We start from the raw sequence: 23,797 nt of genomic DNA, 5'->3' as shown, positions 1-23,797 counted from the left end.
AAGCACGTCCTTTCAAGTGATCCAAATATATAATTCAATGGTGAGCCAAAAAAAAATTAACAATAGTTATATATGGTGGAGCACTAAGGATAAAAGTTTAAAGATGCTCATTTGAAAATAATTAAATTTTAAGAGATTAGGGTGGGCAACTGCCCACACCAGTCACCATGTGGCTCCGCCACTGTCTATATTACATAGTTATGTATGCCAAAGAAATATCCCTTGTATGGGCTTCTGCATAGCCGGCGGTCCGAAAAAAAGATCACTAGCAAAAGAAGATGGAGAGTTGCCCACCAAAATACAATAAACTGTTATTGCACCATCAATGCTTGTTATTGCTCTCTCAGCATTGGATTTTTAGCATCAAAATTTTAATTTTTAACTAACATACATCATCCAGCATCTGTCGCAGCATCCGGTAAATTTAAGTTCTTTTATAAACATAATGTTAATAAGTTGTGAAAAGAAAATTTCAATATTACTTTTTACGGAAAGAGAACTTATATTTGTGTCCTGCCAATGATGAAGTATTGTGAACCATTGAAGTCTACATGCATAACGTTTTTCTAAGAGGTAAAAAGAACAAATAAACACAAAAAATTATAAATTGACAACTCATGCAGTATACCAGTTGTTTGGGTGTTAAAACTCAGAAACCAGTTAAAAAATTTAGTTTTGGTTGCTGCTAAATGACCGGACTGATGTTATGATATTAGTGGGCCCGCACGATGAATATTTTATCATATCCCAAATCTTTTATCTTTCTTACATTCTCCTACATTGTAAACAAGTATGTTTTCAATGTCTTGAAGTGACGCCTTCTATTATGTTTTAACTTGCATGTCAGTATAATTTTTTTTTTTGTAGTACAAAAGATTGATACTCAAGAATTCAAAACAAAGACCGGTCACATTGTCTCATTTGTTACACTAAGAGGTCGTTTGATAATTGTCTCATTAGACAGAACGGACAAAACGTGCTATTCACCACACTAATGTCTTATCTGTTTTGTCAATGGTGTCTTCTATCCACTGTTTGATCATTTTAAAAACAATAAACTATGTCATTTTTGTCAAGCATTTGAATTGCATCAATTTATTTTGTCTAGTGTTTGCTTTCTATTTTGTTTTTTTGTTTGTTCCGCCCATTGTTTGCACTATATACATGTATATATATATATATAGAGAGAGATACAGAGAGAGAGAGTTATTAAACAAAAATAATACAAATTCTATATTGATAACTTATTGCTTACATGAATAACTTATTACAATCAATAATCAAACATACAACAAAATGATCCATAAAAAAAAAAAAAAACTCATACTTAAAATAATAAATCATCAATGAAACATGTACTTTCACCAAACATTTTCTGTCCAATAAATATTCATCCCTGAACAGCCAATGCAAAATACAAAAACGCCCCAAATCTATTGAAGAGACCTCAAGCCCAAACAAGCGATTGAAAGGCTCCCTTCGCTTACAGATTGAGAAGATGAGCTGCTGGTTTTCTGCTTATTGGGAAACGAGTCGTATCTGCTGGGGAAGCAACTGAAGGAGCTGGTCGTGCTCCTCGGGATGAATCCAGGACGGGCGAAATTTATACCCAATGTCCGCCTCGTCCACCCTGACTTGCAGCCAGTGTTTGGTGGTATTTTAGAAAAAACAGAACTTATCGTCCTGCTCGTTCCAGGCCTATCAAACGACCTCTAACCCCTTGCAGAAAGAATTCAAGCGACTTCACTTCCACTGTCAATTTCATCGGTGGACGAATTTAAAATCCTTTCATTTATTAGCCGGTGAGTGGGTCCGGCTTATCATGACGGCCAAAAAATGCATACCAAATTCTCAGCTGCTGCGTGGGAAAATGGGCAAGACAATGCCCACTGGCTCATCCAGCTCCACAAGGCAACATATATTCATTAAGATCTGATCTAAAATTATACAAGAAAAAAAGTTGTTCTTTTAAGTCCCTGAATCTCAAATCTTGAGAATCTAAGACCAAATAAGATCTAAAGAATATTTTAATTTTTAAAAGTCAAAATAGAAAACTGACGCCTAGGTGCACTATTTTTTAAAAAAGTCATGACTGAGTGCTTTCTTTGTTCCAACAAAAGATGTGCAGTGGAGTAAGGCTCCCCAACCTTTTATTGAGAAAAAATGAAGGATATGAAAAAAATATAGAAGGGGCCAAACCTAACCACTCCAAAGCCAAAATAAAAAAACACCCTTGCCATAAAACATTCAGAATGCTCATCATAGCATCGGTAATCAAACACTGTCATCCCTTCCATCTCTTTCCCCATACTTCATAATGACCTTACCCACTTCCACCATTGGAAGCTTCAACTGCAGAACTATATCCGACTTGTATTGATGATGAAAAGCATGCCACTTAGGTGCAATCTGCCTTCTGCCTTCAATCATTCCCTTTAGACGTCTCCATTCAGAGCTGTTAGAGCATATGTACTTGCTACCTGTACAGAGGTTAGTGCTACTCAGCTAGTCCATTAAAAAATGCATCTCAGCATCATCGCCTCCCATCTTCGCCTCCACCACTCGCATCATCCACTTCCTATTACTGTCTCTCCATATCCCATACACTTAAGGGGCACAGTTTTTTCTAAGGATGAGAAATAGGAAGCCATTGTGAAACTCGATCATAAACTTTAGAGGGATCGAGTTTCAACCCTACCACCTTTTCTCTACTAGCTGAGAAGACTTCCATGACCTCATTAGCCAGGGAGATCCGATCGTGAATAGATCTAGTCTTGACAAAAGCTCCCTGATTGGCCTCTATGATTTGAGGAAGGATGTTCTGCACTCTCATGACCATGATTTTGCTCACAATTTTATAGAGGCTGCTACACAGTGCCAAATGTCTATAATATTTAATTCTCCTCGCGCCATTAAACTTTGGAATTATCATGATGTTGGTGTTGTTGATACTTCTTACCATATTTTCAGTTTTGAAAAACCCTGTCACTGCTTTGCCCACATTCTCTTCAATTATATCCCAGTATTCCTAATAGAAAAAGTTACGTATGTTATCCAGGCCAGCAGTACTTTTATTATCTAGAGACTTGACTGTAGCTCAAACCTCCTCCTGCATCAGCAGCCTAATAAGCATGTTGTTTTCCTCATCTGTGACCATCTCTCCTTCAGCTATATTCCCCCTTACCTCCCCCGTGGCATTATCACTATTGAGAAAATTTTCAAAATACAGACTTGCTTCCTTTAAAATATCCTCTTCATTCTCCAGCTGTCTACCATTAACTAGTAGTCAGGAATTTTATTTCTATTAGCTCTCCCTCTCCTCTAGCTGCTGCATGAAAAAAATTAGTGTTCTTATCTCCAACCTGCAACCACCTCACTTTAGCATTGTTTTTTCACATCATTTCTTCCATAAGAAGAGCCTTCTCCAGCTCTTTACCAGCTTGTAGTTCCTCAGCAGTATTCTAAATATACCCCTGTTCCACACTCTCTTGAAGCACCACCCACTTCTCTGTCAGCCTGTTAATCTTCTAATCAAGCTTGCCAAAGTGACTGTATTTCCATTGCTTAAGTTTTCAATTCACTGTATTCAAATTTTCATAACACTTAAAAACATTGGGCAACCTGCCTCCCTAGAGCTCCAGCCCTCTGTAATAGCTTCTCTAGCAGTCGGTTTCAAAGTCCAGGGCTTAAAAAATCTGAACCTAGTGTATCTCCCTTCTTCCTTTATCCATCATGTGGAGGACCAAAGACTTGTGGCCGGAGGTGGACTTAGCTGTACAACACAATTTCCATTCATATGGCATGATTGGAAGTAGGCTGTATTAAGAAAGCACCAATCAATCATGATGAAAATCATTTCCTCCCCTTGTCGTTTGTTGGACCAAGTATACTGACAGTTTGGGTCTTCAATCTTCCTAAGGTCACAACTGCCTATGCAGCAATTGAAATGAAAAGTCGATCGTAAATTGGAGGGAAATACCAGTCTTGTTAGCCAAAAATCTAACCATACTAAAATCTCCAATCACTATCGTTGAACAATCCTCCATAAGGATGTGCTCCTTCAAAGCTTCCAGACACTCCCCGCCCAAGTGCAATATGTTAGACATATAGACTCCGAAAACTCTAATCCATGGACCCCTACTGCCAAACTGAAAACCTGCCCATTAGCCACCATTCAGTTTTCTGTCAGTCTAATGCAAGCACCTCTCCCGGGTTCCCATAGTACACCACAGGCGGTATATACGCTCACTATCTTCATTGGTCTCTATCCCCATTAAGCCAAATTTCTACGCCAGACTCAGGAGAGTGATTCTCTTAGCCCGGGTGACTAGTAGAAACATCAACTAGGGCCTTTCTTCTCTTAGCCCGGGTGTCTAGTAGAAACATCAACTAGGGCCTTTCCTTTCTAATGAGGGTCAGGGTATCCTGTTGAGTTGCTGCCCTTGCAACTCCCCTCACATTCAACATATTATTGTCATTTAATAGAGACAGGCGTACCCATCTCTCTTGGTTTTCCTTTGCATCAATTAGCATACCCTCTCCCTCATTCTCCTTGTCTTCTCTCCCCTCATTCACAGGCGTCTTTGGCTGCTGGACTTTCTTCTTTCTCTTCCTGCTAACCACCTCCCATTCAACCTCCTCGTCCCTTCCATCATTATGCATCTCTTTTAAACGAACACGTCCCAGTCTCCTCCCTTCTCCTTTTAACATACCACGTCCTTTTTCCTTACCCTCAAGAGCCCTCTGTTTTCCTTTACCTCCCTCTTGATGGGGGTGAGTTTCTTTCCACTCACCCTCCGCATTAAAAGAAAAACCAGGAGTACTATGCAATTCAACCAAATCTATGCCATTTTTAAAAAGTGAAAAAGGAGTTAATTGAAAGAGAAGCTGCAGTACCGGCATTAGTTGTGCTTCCACTCTGACCTTTGCCAAACAAGAAGTCCCCTCCTGCTATTCTGGTCCCTCTAGACTCGCCCTCCTATATCAATTTCCCTTTCACTAAGGCCTGGCGATAGCTATCACTAGCTCCAGGGCGCCAATCACATGTCCCTGTGCCTTCTCATTAGAAGCTTACCCACATCTTTCCCTTTCCCTCCATCCATCTCGACATGTTCTTTAGGTCTCACTTTGTAAGGCACAAAAAATTTCTAGACCATTAACACTTTAGACCATGGGTCCTCCTTTTCCACTCGCCCTTTGTCCCCATTGAGTTTTCCTTTGCAGACTGAACCCCAGTGCGTTAGAGTCCCACAATGGTTACAGAACATGATACAGGACTCATAACAAATCTCTTGTTTTTACTGTACGCCCATCCCAACATGCAGGTTTATGCCAGGTATTGTGGAGAAGCTGATCGGTATTTCCACTCTGATCCTAGCATAACCTAGCCTACCTCAGTTCCTAGTACATTGATCTTCTTCCATGAAGGACCCTTTCATAGTTCTAGCAATCGCCTTGAATGTATACTCATTCCAAAGGAGGGCTGGCAACTCTAGAAGGTATGTCCCCTCTTTGATTTTCATTTCATCCCCAGGGTCCCACCTACTCGCAATCAACGTGCGAACTCCAACATTCCATGCTCTTCTCCTCAGAACCAGGTTCAACTCTTCTTCCGATTCGACACGCACCAGAAACCTCCCGCTGCCTATGATTGAAAATTTGTGACTCCTTGTAGCCAACCATTGCTTTCTTAGAACTTCAAAAATGTAGACATAATCCACAACCGAGCCGATCCCTGCTACTGCTACATAAGAAAAAGGCTCCTTCATCTTATCATACATTTCCTGTGGAATGAACACCTTCGGGCCATTCTCAAAAAGTGAAACCGTAGCTTCCAGAAAGCCCATTACTTGTGCTTTCTCATGCACCTCAACCACATCTGCCCACGACCTACCTCCAACCTTCATCATTACAGGAGACACCCTGTTCTACCGACCCCAACCTTCCCAGCTCTGACGTTGTCTGCCGCTCTCTCAATGCCTTTTGGGTTCTTTCTCCTCGACCACCATTCCCCGCTCTTTCTGTTCTCGCTGGTCCGAGTGCTTTCTTTGTTGCTGCGAAGATTTGAATGTGTTTTTAAATGTTTTCTCAAAAAGCCATCTTAAATGTTTCAAAGAATTTCTCTAACATATTAGGTGTTTGCAAGGATCAGTCTCATAAAGAGCAACTCATGAAAGCGAAGCGTGTGAATCTTCTAGCAAGTCAATGTTTTCTCTTCCCCAAAACTTTGGGCGTGGTTTGGAGAAATCCATTGTTCAAAAATACAAGTGCAAGAAAATCTTATCGAATAATTACCTACCTCAAAATTTCAGCCTGCACAGTCACTTTTGACACAGAAAGAAAAGCAAGTCAGCAAACTCGCCGAGCTGACTTGGGAATCGCCCATGTCAGCTCGGATCGCCTACAAACTGAGCCATAAGTCAAGGTTTTGGCGACGTAGAACTTGGACCGACTAGACAAGGATTGCCCTTGACTTGATTGGCATCACCTGACTAGATTGCAGTAAAAATACACTAAAAAATAGTCTTTTAGAGAGTCAGAAAACTTCCTTCATCTATATGTTGTAAAAATACATTAAAAAATTCATCACCTGTAACAACCGCGTTGCAAGCAATATATCCCTCATTGAGGAACTAGTTTACTTACATTTTATCAACCCAATATTAAAAATTTACTTTTTATTGGTTCCACCTTATCAATTTCTGCATGCTTATAAACTAAATGTTGACCAATCTAAGTTGGGTTCTAAAACATGTGCCGCCAATGATGAGCCACCCTGAGCTTAGGGTGGTTGGGAATGTAGTAGCCCATAGGATGCAACAATTGCATAGTGAAAGTGGTGGTAAAGGTGCCAGTAGACCAATTTTAGATATTTCTTACGGATCAAAAAATTTTGAAGACCCTCGCATATCCACGAAATGGTTGATCTAGGTTGAAGCATCTTTAATTGGATCAAAACTTTAAAAAGGCCTAACCTCATTCAAAATATTTTGTTCCAATTGTCGTCATAATCCTAGTGGGATTTGATTCATTTGAAACAAAGGCACCTTCATAGAGGAGATGGAGTTAGTGAAGATGACCTCACTTTGGTTCAACCTGCAATATCTCCATCTCATCTCCTGACTTATTGTTGACAGAGTCTGAAACTAGCAGCAGGTGACCAGAAACAGAGTCCAAAAGCACCTGAACAAAATATCTCGTCTCCTGATTTGTTATTGACAAAGTCTGAAACTAGCAGCAGGTTTTGACTTACTATTGACGGAGTCTGAAACTAGCTGCCGGTGACCAGAAACGGAGTCCAAAAGAGCAACCTGCACTTTTGCGCGGCCTCTCAACATATGAAATAGGGGAAGTCTTAGTCACTGTTGTGGAAAAATTCGAGGATACTTTGGTAAAGATGCAAATGGTTCAAATCAGAAAGCTAAATGCACAAGTCAGAATGACAAAGATCATAACAGGTATGTACCAATCGCAACCATATTCTGTAAAAAAATAAATCTAAAACCAGTACGAAGCACAATGGACGAAAATGCAGATCATTTTTCCAATCTCAAGTGAATTGGTTTTCTTGTGTACAATATGTGGCACAATGCCGTCAGAGGAACTTTCAACATATTGAAAAAAATAATGGTTCTGTATCATGAGACCTGCAGTAGCATGTGCCGTTGCTGGAACGGATCAGAATCTAAATTTAGCCGTAAAATTGCTTTTAGGATGACAGAGTTACCATGTTATTAGATTTAGTCACCTTTAGACTTTAGTAATTAGAACACTATAAGATTAAAAATTTGAGATAGCTTAGAATCAATGACTCACAACTCATGAACATGGATTGCCTGAGAAATGGTAGCCCCACAATCATATTGATGCAAGGGCTTATGCACAACCAGAAGGTTATCTTTTCTTGTCAAAAGTTATTTTTATGTAAACCAAGGTATGCCCATGATAGTCAAATGACATAATAAACAACATTTGTATGGGTTAGTTTTTAAAAAATGATGAAGAAATACACGAAAATTATAAACATTTACAACTAAATGACTTTAAAATTATTAATGATACTAAATATTAATCCAAACTTTTAACACACTGATTTCATGAGTATCATCTTTTACTTTACAGTCTAATGCTCGTATATGTACTAAATTGTACAAGATGGTCCATGTAGGCTGCCACAGTACGTCTCCACAATTATACAACCTTGCAGATACAGAGCTCATCAGTACTTCATCCGGCAAACGTCACTATACAATTTTTTGATGACATGCGACACACTGTGTTCATGGTACAAGCAAGACTAGGTCAACAAGTGTATCAAGTTAAGAAACAAAGACTACACCATTGAATCATCAGGTGGAAGAACCCAGTCTAGAAAACCAGCATGGATGCCATTCAGCCTCTGGCTTGAATACTCAACCAGCATAGTCCAGAGATCACCCACTGTCCAATTATGGGACAAAATCCACTCAGTAACCTGTCAAACCAAGGGCATAATATCTTTAGGCTATAGCAATGTGATTGCACGTTTTCTGGGTGGCTTGAAACCATAACAAGTAATTTCAAATTATTATTTATCGGATTCAATAATCAGATAATCAATTTAACCTTGTGGAACTATTTTACATATTTTTTTACCATGTTTATTAGGTGTAATCACCTGCAATGGTCATAGCTTTCAACCATGAATATAATGAAAAACAGTGGCTCCTTAATCATGATAATGAAGGTGGTTCAGGGGTGCAAGGAGTACAAGAAGTCAGAACTAAGGGTGTTAAGTGAGTCCAGCCAACTCGGTTTCAACTCGAACTTGCTTGTCAAACTGGATTCGAGCTTGACTCGAGTTCGAATTGAGACATGAACTGAGTCAAGCAAATGAATTGAATTTGAGCTAGCAAGCTCAGCTCATCTGAACTTGATTAAGCTCATGAGTCGTGATGAGAATATGTATAATATGCTTCACAGTATTTTCACAAAAGAAAGATAGTTCAATCAGGCTTTCCATGTGCCTTACAAGCTTGAGGTCCTGTGTTCAAGCCCCCTTTGTTATCATTCAAGTTAAAAGGTAAACCTTTTTATTAACCGGCTCGGGCTAGCCGGCCCAGTCAAGCATAAGCCAAATCTACGGTCGAGCCTATGTTGTCAAGGCACCAAAAAGCTAGCAAAAAGAGTATACCTGTTCCAATCTTTGCAAAGTTGGCTCCGCAAATGTGTAGTATAAGACAAATGGCCTCCGTGCCTGACAGAAGAAACCCATTTATTGCTATGTTCAAAGAAACTGAACAGACAGATAAAGAGATTGATGGTTACCAGACAGAAAAGAAGCAACAATATAACTGGTCATCTTTCCTTGATGTATGACACCAGTTATGGAGCATCCAAGAAAACTATGAACAGCTAAAGTGCTTTCTGATACACCACATTTACATAACTAGTCATTTTCATTCAGCAAATTATATAGTTACACATCTCCTACATGATAGTTAAGGAAGTTCGAGTAAAAGAACTAACTGATCCATGCCAATCTTCCTGTGGAACAGTAGGCATAGGACAGTGATGAGAATGTAAATTGTCATGATAAAGAGTAAAACAAGCTTCATTTGTTATTTTATTTCCATGTAAACATAAGATTAGTCCATCAATAAGCAAAGGACATCAATGGAAACTCTGTAATCAACGACCTCAGCCTCATACTATTTTATCTGGAAAGATGGTGTAATCCCTGTATCTTGTATGTAAAACAAGAAAATCAAAAGACAAGCCCACCTGAGAGGCTGCAAGCCACTGAATCATACACTTCAGTTCAGGGTCTCCACCAAAAGCTCCACATCCCCAATTTCCAGTGGCTATACCAATACTTTCCTTACCATGTGATACTTGGCTACTTTCAGACTCTCCACCGTGAGATATTTTATCCTGCTCCTTCTCGCTAAAAGCTTTTGTAGAAACAGAACAAGCCAAGACCTTGGAATTTGTCTCAATACAGAGAGTAGAAAGTGGAGTGGTATCTGAGAAGGTCAGGTCCAACCTCGCAGACGAACTATCATCTTCATCCTACAGAAGAGGCCTCATAAGTTAGCATCAGCAGAGTTGCTGCTTTTATGCTAAAAGCCACCAAATCTCACTAACTGTTCCAGGAGTAAGTGCAATGGTACTACACGACATAGGAGCATGTAGACAATAGAGTATGATACAAGGGTTTTATAACCCGTATGAATAGCACTGCCAAATAATTATGTGAACATGTTTGGTCCTTATAGTAGTTATTGCAATGAATGATATATGGTGTAGTTAACCATATCATGCTTTAAGTGTGAAGGGCATCGGACAAAGGGAAGGCAAGTGAAATACAAAGTATGGAGCCACCACAGTCATGAAAAAAATCAGTAACATCAGATAAACCAATAACGAAAAATATCACAAAGCTTACAAAAGGGGCATGTTTGACATCAAATGCAACACCATTTCCGCCCACATCAGACTTGTCAGAACCCTCATTGAAATAACCATGATATTCTTGACATTTTGACTGATCCATGAATCCACAGAATGCCTTATTTGTTTCTCTAGACAGGAAAAATTGAACACCTCGATTAAAAAGGAACAGAACAAATTGCAGAAACATATTGCAGTGCATGACCTAAAACAATTACTTGAATTGGTAGTAATTGGTAAAAGAGGAGGGGAGAAACAGCATTTTAACAATGTAAATTGCACTAAGTAGCTCAAAGAAATATACATATTATCGACCATAAAGAAACTAGACCATGGTCATCGAGCAGCAGCAAAGGAATTTTGAAAGAGAGAAATTCGAATAAATCAGAGGAAATGAGCTTAACTAGAGACAAATAACAGGAGAGAAGTGTCAGCATTTCCTAATATATGTCACAATTAGAAACTTTCCTAAAACAAAAACTGCCCTACACATAGTTATTTCCAAATAAATGGTAAATGCCAAAAATACTGGAGTCCTGACTGATAGAAAACATGTAAATGCAATTGTATTTTCCATATATAGATTACGTGTGTGTATTCGTGTGTGTGTATGTGTGTGTGTGTGTATATATATTATAGATACATGCACACATACATACGTACATAGTATAAAATTTGAGCATTGACCAGACTGAGATAACCATTGGCCAGTCAGCTGATCCTTTGCCAGTATATGTTAAGGGGTATAGCTTTTTTTCCATCTATGCTTTTCCGAGCATTGGCCTTAAATAACATTGATCATTCTTATCTGATTTTGCCTCAGTTCACTTGTTCCTCGTTGAGACGTTTTGAGAGATAGTTTGTGCCTACTGCACTATTCTTAGTTGTTTCTTATGTGGCCTGTTGAAGAGATAAATTTTAGTACTTGTTTTTTAACAAACGAAGACTTCTCCACATGGACCACGGAGGCTCTTGATCTTTGTTTACGTGAAATCAGATAGATTTGAAGCAATTGTAGATATCTTGAAAACATGTGTCACTCCCCAATTGAGGTAGAAGATTCATCAAGGTGGTGCTGCTGAATCTGAATGGGTGAATGCGATGAAACAATCTTCTCAATCGGATGCAAGCGGAATGTCTAGGAAACCTGTCTTGTGTGAGATAGAAATCATGAGGCCCATATCAAAGGCCAAAAAACAAAGAAATTTCTGGAGTTACCATTTTTCTCTAAGAAAGACCAACATGTTTCATGTTTGGTATTAAGTAAGAAAAATAATAAAAATCATACTAATAACAAGTAAAACCAGAAGGATGAGAATGGTCCTAATAGCAAGTAAAAATTCACGCATACAGAAAGTACCTGAGCAGGTATTTGATGTTGTATTGTTTAGCCCCCGGCCTAGATAAAGCATCAATTGCAACAATTTGTGTTCTTCGTCTGCCGTGTGCATCTTTTGCTTTCTGGTCAAGATAATCTCCAGAAAAGAGGAAACTTGAAGCATAGCTGTCATGTAAAACATGAATTTTTCAGGTAGTGATTATGAAGCCAAAAGGAAATCTACGTCAATTGTCAAGCCAAGAACATGTTGAATGAGATGCACAAATATACGCTGAAAAAGCAAGTGCTCACATAGTAACAGAAATAACTGATTTTGTTTTCACAATTTTTTTTCTGGTACAGTTATAGAGGAGAACAGTGCAAAAAACATATGTGTAGAACAATATAGATATATATGCTATTTATTTACAAAACTTTCGGTCTGATCGATTTTCGGCATATACCTCGATTGCAAAATGAATTGACTGATTCAATGGCCAGGGCAGGTTATCCAATATATATATTATACATATATATATATATATATATATACACACACATAAACACACACACACACACACACACACACACACACATATATATATATAAGCAAGGGCGCTAAGCATCAAGCAGTCATCAATAAGAAAGAAAAGGCTTCTCTACTTGGATCTACTCATACACAATGTCTTAACCAACAAACCCACCTGCTGTCTCTTATACTTGAGTAAAGTATATAGCTCGTTTATGGACTCATTGCCTAAAGATGAGCTTTCAGAATGGCTGGGACACTCAAGCGCAACCCATCAACCAGGGAAAGAACTGCCCAGAAGCCAGAGGGAAATCCAGTCACAGTCCTATAGACAAACACCATTTCAAGGTGGTGGCCTGTGGAGTCTAGTTCAAAAGGCATAACTTGACAGCCTAGAAGAGTTGTGTTTGACTAGGCTTACACAAATTTGCTCACCTATATAATGTGTAGGCGTTGAGAGCAAATAAAATTAACATTGGGGGTTTCCTGGGAAATAGAAAAGTTAGAAGAGTGCACAGGACCATAGGTTGCTTTTATTTCATTATTTTTGGAGAACTTATCCATCATTATTCTTATTACCCTTAATCATCACTTAAGGGAGATTACACTTAATCCAAAACAACTTTTCTTTCTCCTTCAATCTGTTTTCATCATGGTATCAGGGACTCCAACATCTCCCAGACACCATCCAGTTTGGAGGTCATCTTTCTTCTTGTCGGTCATCTTCCTCTTCTCCTTCTCTACTTATTCTGATCAACAACTTTATCCTCACATCGTCGAGTGATCAGGGATCTGATCACCACTGTTGCACTATGCAGCAATGACAAATCTCTCAACCATGGTCAGCCTTTTTGGGATTTAGTTACATGCGTGGATGGCATCTTCCAATCTTTCCCCCTTCCTTCTTTTCTCTTCATTCCTTTCTTTAAGGAAAGCAGTTGTCGAGCCCCACAAATGCACCTGTCCCATTACCAGTATAAACAAAGGCAAAAAAAAAAAACCTACTCATCGAAGTTATTACATATGAAGTTTCAGCTTCATCATGAGTTTATTTGCCATTAGGGTATTGTACTAGAATATATTGTCCAAGAACATAATTTCATCACGCCATATAAGTAAAAGGACCATATGAACCACAGAGTCAACAATTACCAAGATTGTTGTTCAAATTTTATTTCTTTTAGGACTCTGTAATCCACTATTTAGACCCCATACACATAATCTTTTTCTCAAACATAGATAGACAAAGGGAAGTTTGGTTGAGTAAATTAATAAAAAGTAAATCAATATTTGGACTCTGAGCAATGTGATGAAACAGATCTCAGGACTCATCGAAAGAAAAAGAACAAAGCTACATAGAAATGACAAACAAAAGAACTAACCCTGTATAACTTGAGAATCTCTCAGCACCAACAATTTCTACAGCCTCATTGTCAGCCATCGAAGGCAAGAAAAGCATCCCAACAATTAGTTCAGGATTTATCATGAAACGTATCTCTTCCTGCAACCAAACCAGTCACCACTACAAATGACCAACAAACAGAAAGGCATAAAAAAACAGTAATAGTTGTGCATTGACCACAACTGCACTGGACCTTCATGTCATATAGATAAAGCCATATAGAAAGGACCACAGTACGATCTTCTCCAATAGATTAGCATACAAAACCACATACTGTCAAAGTATAAGTGATTTATATACATAAAACATCTAGACCCGTGATGCAGATAAGAATAAAACCGTCAGCTCAGGGAGCTAATGGCAGAAGTACAAAGTGTTGATTGTTGGGTTTGGGTTGTGGTCTCATTTAAGGTCCAGAAGCAGGTCAGACCCATAAGATGCTTTCCCTATAAAAAGTTGATTGTGGCTCAGATTAGGGCATCAAGATCTTGTGGACTTTGACTTCCCCCTCAAAAAGGAAGCATATGAATAAAATTGAAAACAGGGACTCTTATTACTGTCTGTGGTTTTATCATTTGCAGGTCTTGTGGTGTGCAGGACCTGCAGGTTAACAGAACAACAAAGGCAGACCAGCATGGAGTACTAAAACGGATTTTGGTTCCCACAAAACAATACCTTGAAATTTGAAAGTTCACCTGCCTTCAATCAGATGACATAAAGGATAACAATACACCACCACGGCAACATAATAATATAGGAATGGACCATATAAGCATGATGTCTTGGATTAGATGATATTGACATGTTTCAGTTGCAAGAAAGATCCAATTCTCTAGCAACGTGTCATGGTTTGCTGGTCTTTAGACAGCCAGCACAAAAGAATTTTCACATATGACTTATCATACACAAGGAAAAGAAAAAACATGTCATTGGATTGGTGTCACTGTCTGATGCAGTAATGTAAACATATTTACTCTTATGATTATGCATATTTATCTGGGCTTCAAAATCTTGTAGATGCTAAAAATCACAGGTTTAACACACTTTTTGGCCATCAACCTTAACACTTTATTTCCAAGGAGGAGATAATATAACATTACTAAAACCATCTTCATGATAAAAGCAGGAGACCAACACAATTTTTCCAAGATGGAAGATGATCAGATATGCTTTCTAAAATTTGATAAAAGGAAAAACCTGCACACAGCCTCGAGTAAGAGCACCACCACCAATAAATTTATTGGCAAAATCTACTTCTAAAGCTTCATGCTGCTGATCTTCTATTTTACCTGTTTGCAGAACCTGCAAAAGAAATTTTCATCATTATTGAAAATGCCAACCGTATAAACAAGGCATGGTATGAGATGAAGATTGGCCATGAAGATGATAAACATTATCGGATATTGTCTCATGGCAAATGTGTTGAAAATTTGATAAATTTGTAATGGAGAAGCCATACGAATTTCCCTTGACAACTTGGGCTTAGGCTACACTATGTCAATCTTATACCTCAATGGGACAAAGAGAAATGGTAGATTTAACCCAAGAAGTAGCTCCAGGATAAGACACAGAAAGAGGATTGTTATTTAGAGAAAGAATCTTTCGCTCAAAAGAAACAAATCCTAGTGGCCTGGTTGTGCATATCCGCTCAAAATAGTGAACTAGGCACTTTATCTTGTTCTCCTGGCTTTGACTGCTGCCATGACCAATTCCCCTGAAAGATAATGATGAAGTTGTTTCAGATGTTTTGGATTGTTTTACATCCACAACACTTGTAACTCTTGCCTACTAAAGAATATTGAATGTAGGCACATTAAAACTCTGCTCTTGCTAGCTGAAGCAATACCTCAAACCAAAATGTGGAGGATGAACCAAATGTGGAGTTCGCAAGAAAACCTACTAAAACTTACAAACCAAAGATTGCATTGTACGTTCTTTACATATCAGACCCATTTGGATAGTTTTCATTGAGAAGAAATGATGAAATGTCAAACTGATCATCAGCTAGGTTTTGAAAACAAATGTTCCTGGAGAACACCATCAGGCATCAGCAATCTAAGGTTGAAAAGTACAATCAATATGCAACTGACTAAGTAGATATAGCAGTTGAACCTTTGGATAACACGAAGTAATCACACTGGTTTATGCTAGAATTCCTATTAGGAAAGCACACAGAATCACAGATATACTTTCACATCCCATCATCAAGAAATAAGCTGCATTTGTTCAACTGAAGAGCAAGGCAGGATTAAATTGCTTTAACATTGCGTACATGACGAGCAATTAGATGCTGAACAACTACATGGTCTCTGATGAATGTGGGCAAACACAATATTTTGGCTGCATAAATTGAACAGAGAAAGAAGAAATAGAGTAAGCAAAGAAGATGCTGTAGGTATAATTTAAGAAGATTTGTGAATTGCAAAGGAAAAAGGAGTGGCAAAGAAGAAAAAAGACTCTTTGAGTAGAGCCATACAGAGTGAACATAGAGATGCAAATAGAAGTTCTGAGAAACAGAAGAAACATCCATAAAAGTCGTGATAGCCTATCACTAAGCAAGAACATTTGTGCATAGATGTGAATTCAGAAAAAATATGGGTTTCTTAAATTTTACAATACATGTTGCAGAAAGTAGCCAACTCATGCATTGATCAGTATACATTGCAGACTAAGTCACATGGGTACTTCAGTAAGGTCCACGTACCCGTGTCGCCGTACCGGTACCCAAAATGGGTACTTTGACACTTGGGTACCTACATATCCAAACTGCTTAATTTTACTTTGATTTAATTTTTTTCACCTTACTTTTTATTCTATTCTTTAGATGTGAAAATTCGATTGATGTTCATATTTGACTAGGGGGCTGCTTGGTTGTCCATATGTTTAAAGTTTTTCATAGGTTTCTTAAACACCCTGCTGCAAGAGCCGTTGATATATATTTTCTATGTTATTTATTTGTTTATGTTGATGTATATTTTTTATTTTGATACATATTTTCTAAGTATTTCTTATTGTTTATATATATATATACGGCCGTATCCCCGCACCCAAGTTTTTTGAAAATGGTCAGTACCCATACCTGCACCGGCACCCGTACCCGTACCTATGTGACATAGATTGCAGAGCAAGTGCATCACACAAATTAAAGAAAGTGACTGAAAATTGACCATTTTCATCTTTTTTGAGCAATGCAGATAACTCCAAAAACGACACAGTTTTTAAGAATGTAACTGGAGATGCACTAAAACCATAGAGAAATTTGTCAAACAATAACAGGCAAGTCATTGTTAATGTAAATTTCCATTCACAAGTCTGTGATCTATATCAATTAAAACATGAAAAAAGCAACATGCATATGAACACTTAGTAGTAACCAGTATGGAGTGACAACTGACAACTCCACTAACAACTTGACATGCAGGATTCTAGTGAGTCATGGAGAAAGGAAACATACGCAAATAAATAGTCAAAGTTGATAATTGGAAGGCATGAAACATCCCGAATTCCGCATGGAAACAAACAGAAGAATGAGCATGAAAGCAAGGCTCCAATTAGTTCCTGAAAAGCAACAAGTCAATCTGAAACAACAGAAGTATATGAGACAAAGATGAAACTTAGGGAAGATAACAACCGACCATTGGCATTGATACAGTTGTTGGAGGCACATATTTTTGTGATACATGAACATTTGACCACAAAACTATACCAGGACACCCTAAAAAGTTTGATAATCAATAAAATAACACATAGTAACAACATATACTTAAAGCTTTGCTAGGACGTTTAGAGTTTAAAATGTAAATTTCCCTGAGTTGATTAAAGATCTGAAAACAATGGTAAAGTAATACCAGCTTAGTGATTTCATTAATATAGTTGATCTAGATCCTCAAACATGATCAACAAGGCACCAATTTCGTGAACTATGCAAATATTCTAAGAATTGAAGACACATAGACAAGGCCATTTCTACACAGCATAAAACGCAGTCAATGCACAGTCCAGATAAGGCTTATTTTGGAACACTGCCATACAAAATATAAAATATCATACAAAATTTGAAAGGGAATTTACAAAAAAAAAAACCTTCTATACTCTTGCAACTGTATAGAAAGACGGAAGAACCTGTAATATGTGCTCATCAATACCTTTGAAAAGCAGTTACCCTGAAAATGGTTTCCCACTGAATGCGTTTCCACTCCATATTTAAAGTTCTATGTGTCTCATATATGTCGAAATTTTGCCAGGAAAATAAATGTTAGAATACCATTAGATTTTACCAAAAGTCTGATCTGTAATGAGTGGGACACTGAGATTAACCGCATGGAGACACAGGTATAGATATTCAAGGACACTGGCAGCAAGAATTGATTTTATGAACACTTATAAATATAATACTTTCAGGTTACTGAAGTGAGGATGTGGGAATTCTCTTTACACTTCTAACTCTAACTAAAAGAAACAAAATCAGTAACACAAGATAGCATGTGAGGAAAACGAAAGAACCTGGCTGAGAAATATAGCTCCTGCTTCTTGGGAATCCAGTAAGCGCAAGCGAGTCCTAAGTAAAGAATCACTATCGTCTTCCTCTTCGTAATGAGCCTCCAATAAAGATGGCAGACGTAACAACATGCACGCCAATGAAGGAATGAACTCTTCAAACCATCGTTTTGATTCACCAGGAGAGATCAACTACAATGAACTTCAAAAGTCAGTATCGTAGGGGCAAAGGGTAAAAAAAAAGCATGAGTCTAGCTCTAAAGAATTTCTCCGGATTCCAATAGGCACTTCATCTCGGTCTTTTACATGCTGGGCTTCATCTCATAATTTTACATAGTTGGCAGGCCACCATTATACGAATAGGGCGAGGTCTGCCACCCGGAAGTTATTCCTTTATCGAGAAAATATCAAAAGAAAAGCCGTTCAATTCCCATTGGATCTATGAACCAGAGACGGATTCCATCAACACTTCACCACCCCGCCTCAACGGAACAAGAGAGAACTTTTACCACGCTAAAAAAACGAGTGTAGCCCTTTCCCGCCGCCCAAGAGAGGCTCTCGCCGGACAAGCCAAGATGGTGCCGTAGGTCGACGATGGCATCGAATAGTACATCCCCGGAGTCCACTTTGCTCTGGGCAGGACCCCTGGACAGAACCTTGAGGGCTTCGAGAGCAAGGGGAGGCCAGCAGAGGGAAGAGCAACGAAGGGTCAGAGGAAGAAACGGCAGTATGGAGTTCAAGTCTTCCCTCTTCTCCATGCCTCTCTGAACTCTATAACAAGTTGGTGAAGAAAAGACGAAAATGTTGAAGTATGCCTCTTCTACGCAGCAGCAATTGAATGGAGATGGCAAGCCTCGTCTAGCAACGAAGTCGCATCGCTTGAAGGATGGAAAAGGACACGAAATGAAAACGAATGAGAGAGAAGGGGAATGGAAAAAGAAAGGAGAGAAACGAAAGCAAACAAATGGATCGCTTGCTTGGCTAGAATGGAAATGAAATGAATTTTTAAAATGAAAGGAAAAAAATAGAATGTATATTGTTTTATATACCCGTAACACGGACTTATTATACCGATAAAAATATTTTCTGTTTGGCATGACACATACACTCGACATTTCAATTTTTAATAGTAAATCTGATAAACTTTTTCATTAAATCTCCCAACTGCCTGGGCTTCTAATCTGCATTTTTTTTTCCATCGTCGAGTTCCTTCCCATCGATCTGATCCGCCCTCACAAACCCCAAACGAAACAGAAATGAAGCGAAGAGGAAAGAACAAAGAACCAGTGCACCCAGTTGTGATGTGAAGCCAAAATGATACTATAAACGGCTTTTGAGTGCGATGGATAACTTGTTTTTTCTTTGTTCTTCCTACTCCTCCTCCTTTCATTCTTTCTCTCCCTGCTCTTCTGTAGCGCGGGTAAGCGCCTCTCCTTCTCTTCTCACTCCATCTACCCGTGGCTTTATATCTCTCTCACTCTCCACAATAAAAATAAAAAAATAGCAAAACTAAAAATTAAACAACAACGTAAATATGCATCAAAACTTTATAAAAGAATTGACCTAAGAGTATCACAAATTTACTAGGTGTGAAAAACATAATTTAATGATTCGTTTGCAAGGTCCACACCTAACTGCTCATGACAATTGCCAAGTAAGATTTATGTTGGTCATTGCACTTGATCATGCTAAAGAAACATACTCAGGCTCAACAAATAATATGCAAGCAAAATTTAACCAAGATCGAATACACTCCACACCCCCCCCCCTCCATCCACCCCACGCCACCTTTTTTCTTCCATTAATTTCCCTTCAACCAAACAGGCTTACTTACGGTCTGTTTTAAGAGATTATTATTTTACCATTTTTTATTTTAAGGGATTACTTAGGGAGCATTTGAATACATGTAATTGAATATCGTAGCTTAAAGTTGCTGAATATTTTGTACCGGGTACTTTTTTATGGAATTTTTGATTCATTTTTCACTTATTTGTTTGATTTCATGAAACTTTTGTTCCCAACATTAAGAAGTTAACAGGTAAAAAAAAAACCTTTCATTAAAGCTCCATTCATTTAGCTGGAATTCTAATGCCAGTACTAAAGTTCCATAACAGCTCTAAAACTTTCAATACTAAAGCTTTGTGTTTATCTATAGCTGGAAGTTTCCACTGAATTTGAACTAAAGTTTCAGCTTTATAGTAAAGATCTACGTATTCAAACCAGCCCTTATTGTTGGTTTTCTGATGTATTTTTGTACAACTAGTTTGTTGGCAGATTCTCCCTTGGTATCCTTTCCTTCTATAATTTGCATTTGGTGATGTTGTCATTTCAAACAATCTTGTATGGCATAGTAGTTGTTGGGTATTTGATGCAAAATTGTAGAAGTATGGGTTTTTATCACTATTTTTTGCCTTTAATTTGATCTGTTTTCTATCCTTAATTGTTGTTGTGGGTGTTGAGTGACTATTAAGTTTTTTTTTTTAAGTGTAAAATGGTGTGAGGATGAATCAGTTTCGTTCTTAAAATGATGGTTGGTAGTATGGGTTGATGTCGTTGTTAGAAGTTACTGATAAAAGGTGGAGAGATTATCTGTCCGCTCATGGCATTGAATTGCAAGCTGCCCTCAATAAGTTTTTTTTTTCTTTTTAAGTTTTCTCCCATGGACAACTGATCCAGTCTGCCATGATAAGCACATCCAATTATTTCGTGCATGCTTTCTTAATCAAGTTTAACCATCCTATAATTGAAATAATGGATTCAATTCATTAAAATAAACAAATTTCATGTATAAAAGTTTCTTTAAACATGCAAGAAAAATAATGGCTCATATTAAACTAATATCAAGAGTGATTGCATAGTGATCATGTGATATTCACAAGTCATACCTTTACACGAGCAAATAACTGTTTTTAGTTATTTATAATAATGATACAGAAGTGTTTTTTGTCCAAGCTTTTGGGTGATTAAGATGAGTATTTCATTTTACCATCAAGTGGAGAGCTGAAGTTTTCACCTACCTAACCTCTCATCCTCTTAGGGTACAGGGCTTGTTTTTTGTATCTCCAGGTGTTGCCTTGGCTGTGCTTCAACTTGCATGTCAATGACCTATCTTTTGTAGCACAGAAAACAAATGCCTCAAAAATTCAAAACAATAACTGACTGCTTACCTACCCCTGCCCAAATTATTGCGCCAAACACCTCAGGGACTTCTATGTCCAAACTAGGTTGAGCAAATCATTATCTGTGTAAGCAATGAGACACATCCTGGTCAAAGAAGTTTTGACTGCAAAGCAAAAGGTTAGAGCTTTTGTTAGCAAAGTTACTTTTTATTTGTTTTTTTCATATGATTTGATCAAAACATGGCTGGTTCAAGTTCCATAAGAATAAGTCAAATATATAATTAATTGGATTTTGGCATGTTGCTTATTAATTGGTTGTGAATGTGCGCTTTGACTACCTTTAGAATGCAATCCAAACTAATTAACCTAAAATTGTTTTTAGTCATTTCAGCTACATCCCTTGTGAAAGTTTTGAATGTGCAACATCTATATTAACAAGTGAAACTTTTTGGCTAGATTTAGGCATTTATCAAACGCATACCCATAATTAGATATGGACTTGGATGCCATTAAAAAGAGAATGCATGTTCAACTTGCTTTAATTATAGAGCGATAAATAACTGGATTGATATCCTAGTCAATGGTATGGCTTTTTCTCAAATCTAGATATAAGCATCACACCATTTATTTTAAATTTTTTTTAACATGAATAAATGGATGTTGATCATGGGTCTGATGTCCAATGTTTCAATATTTCTTCATCGTAATGAATGAATTGCGAATTAGTAATGTACAATTAAAGAGTTATATCATTCCATTTAAATTATCAATCAAACCCATCTGATCTTCTATTAATAATGGAACAAGTATGCTTCAACATATAGATGAATGACTTAACAACATGGCCTCTAAACTGTTTCAATTAATATAACTCCATTTTGCTAGGTACTAAAAGTGAATTTCAAATTAACATAAACTTATTTTGCTAAAGTTTTTACCATTATTAAAATGAGAGGACACATATTTATCTCGGAAGTACACATGCCAAGAATGGATCTATCAATTGATAGAGTGCATGTTTGAGTATTATTTAGCATTTTTTACTCATTATCTAATAAAAAGTAGTTGAATTGGCTTTGAACTTCACCCAGGTATATTGCAAGCAAATATATTTGGGATTCAAATGCACAATATAGATTCAAAGTGCAACATAAAGTTAAGCCAAACTAGAGAACAAATTGAACATGATCTAGGTCCAATATGAAGACTAAAATTAGAAAATACAAATAAGCATACGGCACAAAACATTAATTAGGCATGTTTTTTTTTATTTTAGAAGCACAGATGTAGTCCCTTTTTTTCTCTCCTATTCTTCTCAAAGGAATTTTGGTTTGAGACTTCATGTATATTTATTATCATTTGTTGGTACGAATATTCATCAATTTATTATTATTACTATTATTATTTATAGCCGTTCATAAACTATAATTTCACCTGCAAAGATTAATAAGTATGGTGAGTTAGTTTTTCCCTTCTCGTCTTTCTCCTCTTCTCAATGCAAGTTGATTATTATGCACATCGGGAGCAAACGAGATAACAAACAAAGAAAAAAAAAAGTATATGTTGAAGAGTGGCAAGGAATATCTTACATTTGCAAATGGCTAAGATTTTAGTTTTACTTGATCTTCTTGGTAGATGTGACAATATTGAGTTTGTTTTTCTTTGTCTTATTCCAATGTTTTGAATGTATAAATTGTCAAATCAACTAAAATCACACGGTTCTCTATGGAATAAATTGACTTAATTATACCTCGCTCCCTGTACATTTACTATTGGTGTCATTGACAAGTCATGACAAATCAATATTTTGTTAGACAAGGTTTTTGTTTGGTCTACTTATTGATTAAAATATTTATAGGAATCGTAGCTATTGGTTTGACCCCAATACTTACACGAGAATTAGCCATTTTTTTGTTTCTTTTTAGGGTTCTCAAATGTTATATAGCTATTAATTTTTGTTTACTAGTTTAAATTGACAATATCTGTATTAATTTTTTTTCCCTTGAGGGTTATATTCAAGTTTCTTGTTTTTTTTAGCATCTCTCTCTTTTAGGATTAGGTTGTGAGAAGCCAAATAAAAATTGCCTATTTCTTAATTGAACATTGATGACAATATTCCTACTTTTTGATCTATATATTAGATATTAAGAACTAAGTTTGGGCAACGGGCCCGGGTACCCGGTACCCTACCTGATTGGGCCTGGGTTGACCCGATTAACAATATTTTTTTTTATTTTTGTTATTTTATTTAATAATAATAATATATATTGTTATTAAAAATATATTTTATATTAAAAATTTTAATTATATCTTTATTTTTTTTTTAAATTTTAACTAGGTTCGGGTATTGGGCTCAAGCTTGGGCTTGAGTTTCAAGCCTAGACCCGGCTTGGGTTTCAGGCGTTGGGTGGACCCAGCCAAGATGCCCAGGTCTAAGAATCACATTATAAGTTGACCCAAACAACTAGCTATTATGAGTTACGTCCATAGAACTTATGTTG

General features: G+C 37.3%; 1 protein-coding gene across 4 annotated transcripts; it reads right to left on the bottom strand.

The window, feature by feature from the left end:
- Positions 1-8,016: 8,016 nt before the first annotated feature.
- LOC116260506 (poly(ADP-ribose) glycohydrolase 1-like) lies at positions 8,017-19,573 on the bottom strand. 4 transcript variants are annotated; one of them, XM_031638914.2, is made up of 11 exons: positions 18,687-19,562; positions 18,184-18,369; positions 17,135-17,238; positions 15,190-15,394; positions 14,878-14,982; positions 13,661-13,779; positions 11,792-11,935; positions 10,427-10,562; positions 9,763-10,050; positions 9,173-9,235; positions 8,017-8,473 (listed from the first exon to the last, which is right to left on the bottom strand). In XM_031638914.2, the coding sequence occupies exons 1-11, from the start codon at positions 19,290-19,292 to the stop codon at positions 8,333-8,335; spliced, it is 2,097 nt and encodes a 698-aa protein (XP_031494774.1). In that variant the 5' UTR covers positions 19,293-19,562; the 3' UTR covers positions 8,017-8,332. The 4 variants fall into 4 exon arrangements, with proteins under 4 accessions (XP_031494774.1, XP_031494777.1, XP_049935559.1 ...); XM_050079602.1 differs by lacking the exon at positions 8,017-8,473 and having other exon boundaries at positions 9,173-9,274; positions 18,687-19,573; XM_050079601.1 differs by lacking the exons at positions 8,017-8,473; positions 9,173-9,235 and adding an exon at positions 9,309-9,405 and having other exon boundaries at positions 18,687-19,573.
- Positions 19,574-23,797: the final 4,224 nt, after the last annotated feature.

Source organism: Nymphaea colorata, chromosome 9 (assembly GCF_008831285.2).
Source record: "Nymphaea colorata isolate Beijing-Zhang1983 chromosome 9, ASM883128v2, whole genome shotgun sequence".
Classification (NCBI taxonomy): domain Eukaryota; kingdom Viridiplantae; phylum Streptophyta; class Magnoliopsida; order Nymphaeales; family Nymphaeaceae; genus Nymphaea; species Nymphaea colorata.
Note: the sequence above shows the minus strand (reverse complement) of the source record. Positions and strands in the feature narration are given on the sequence as shown.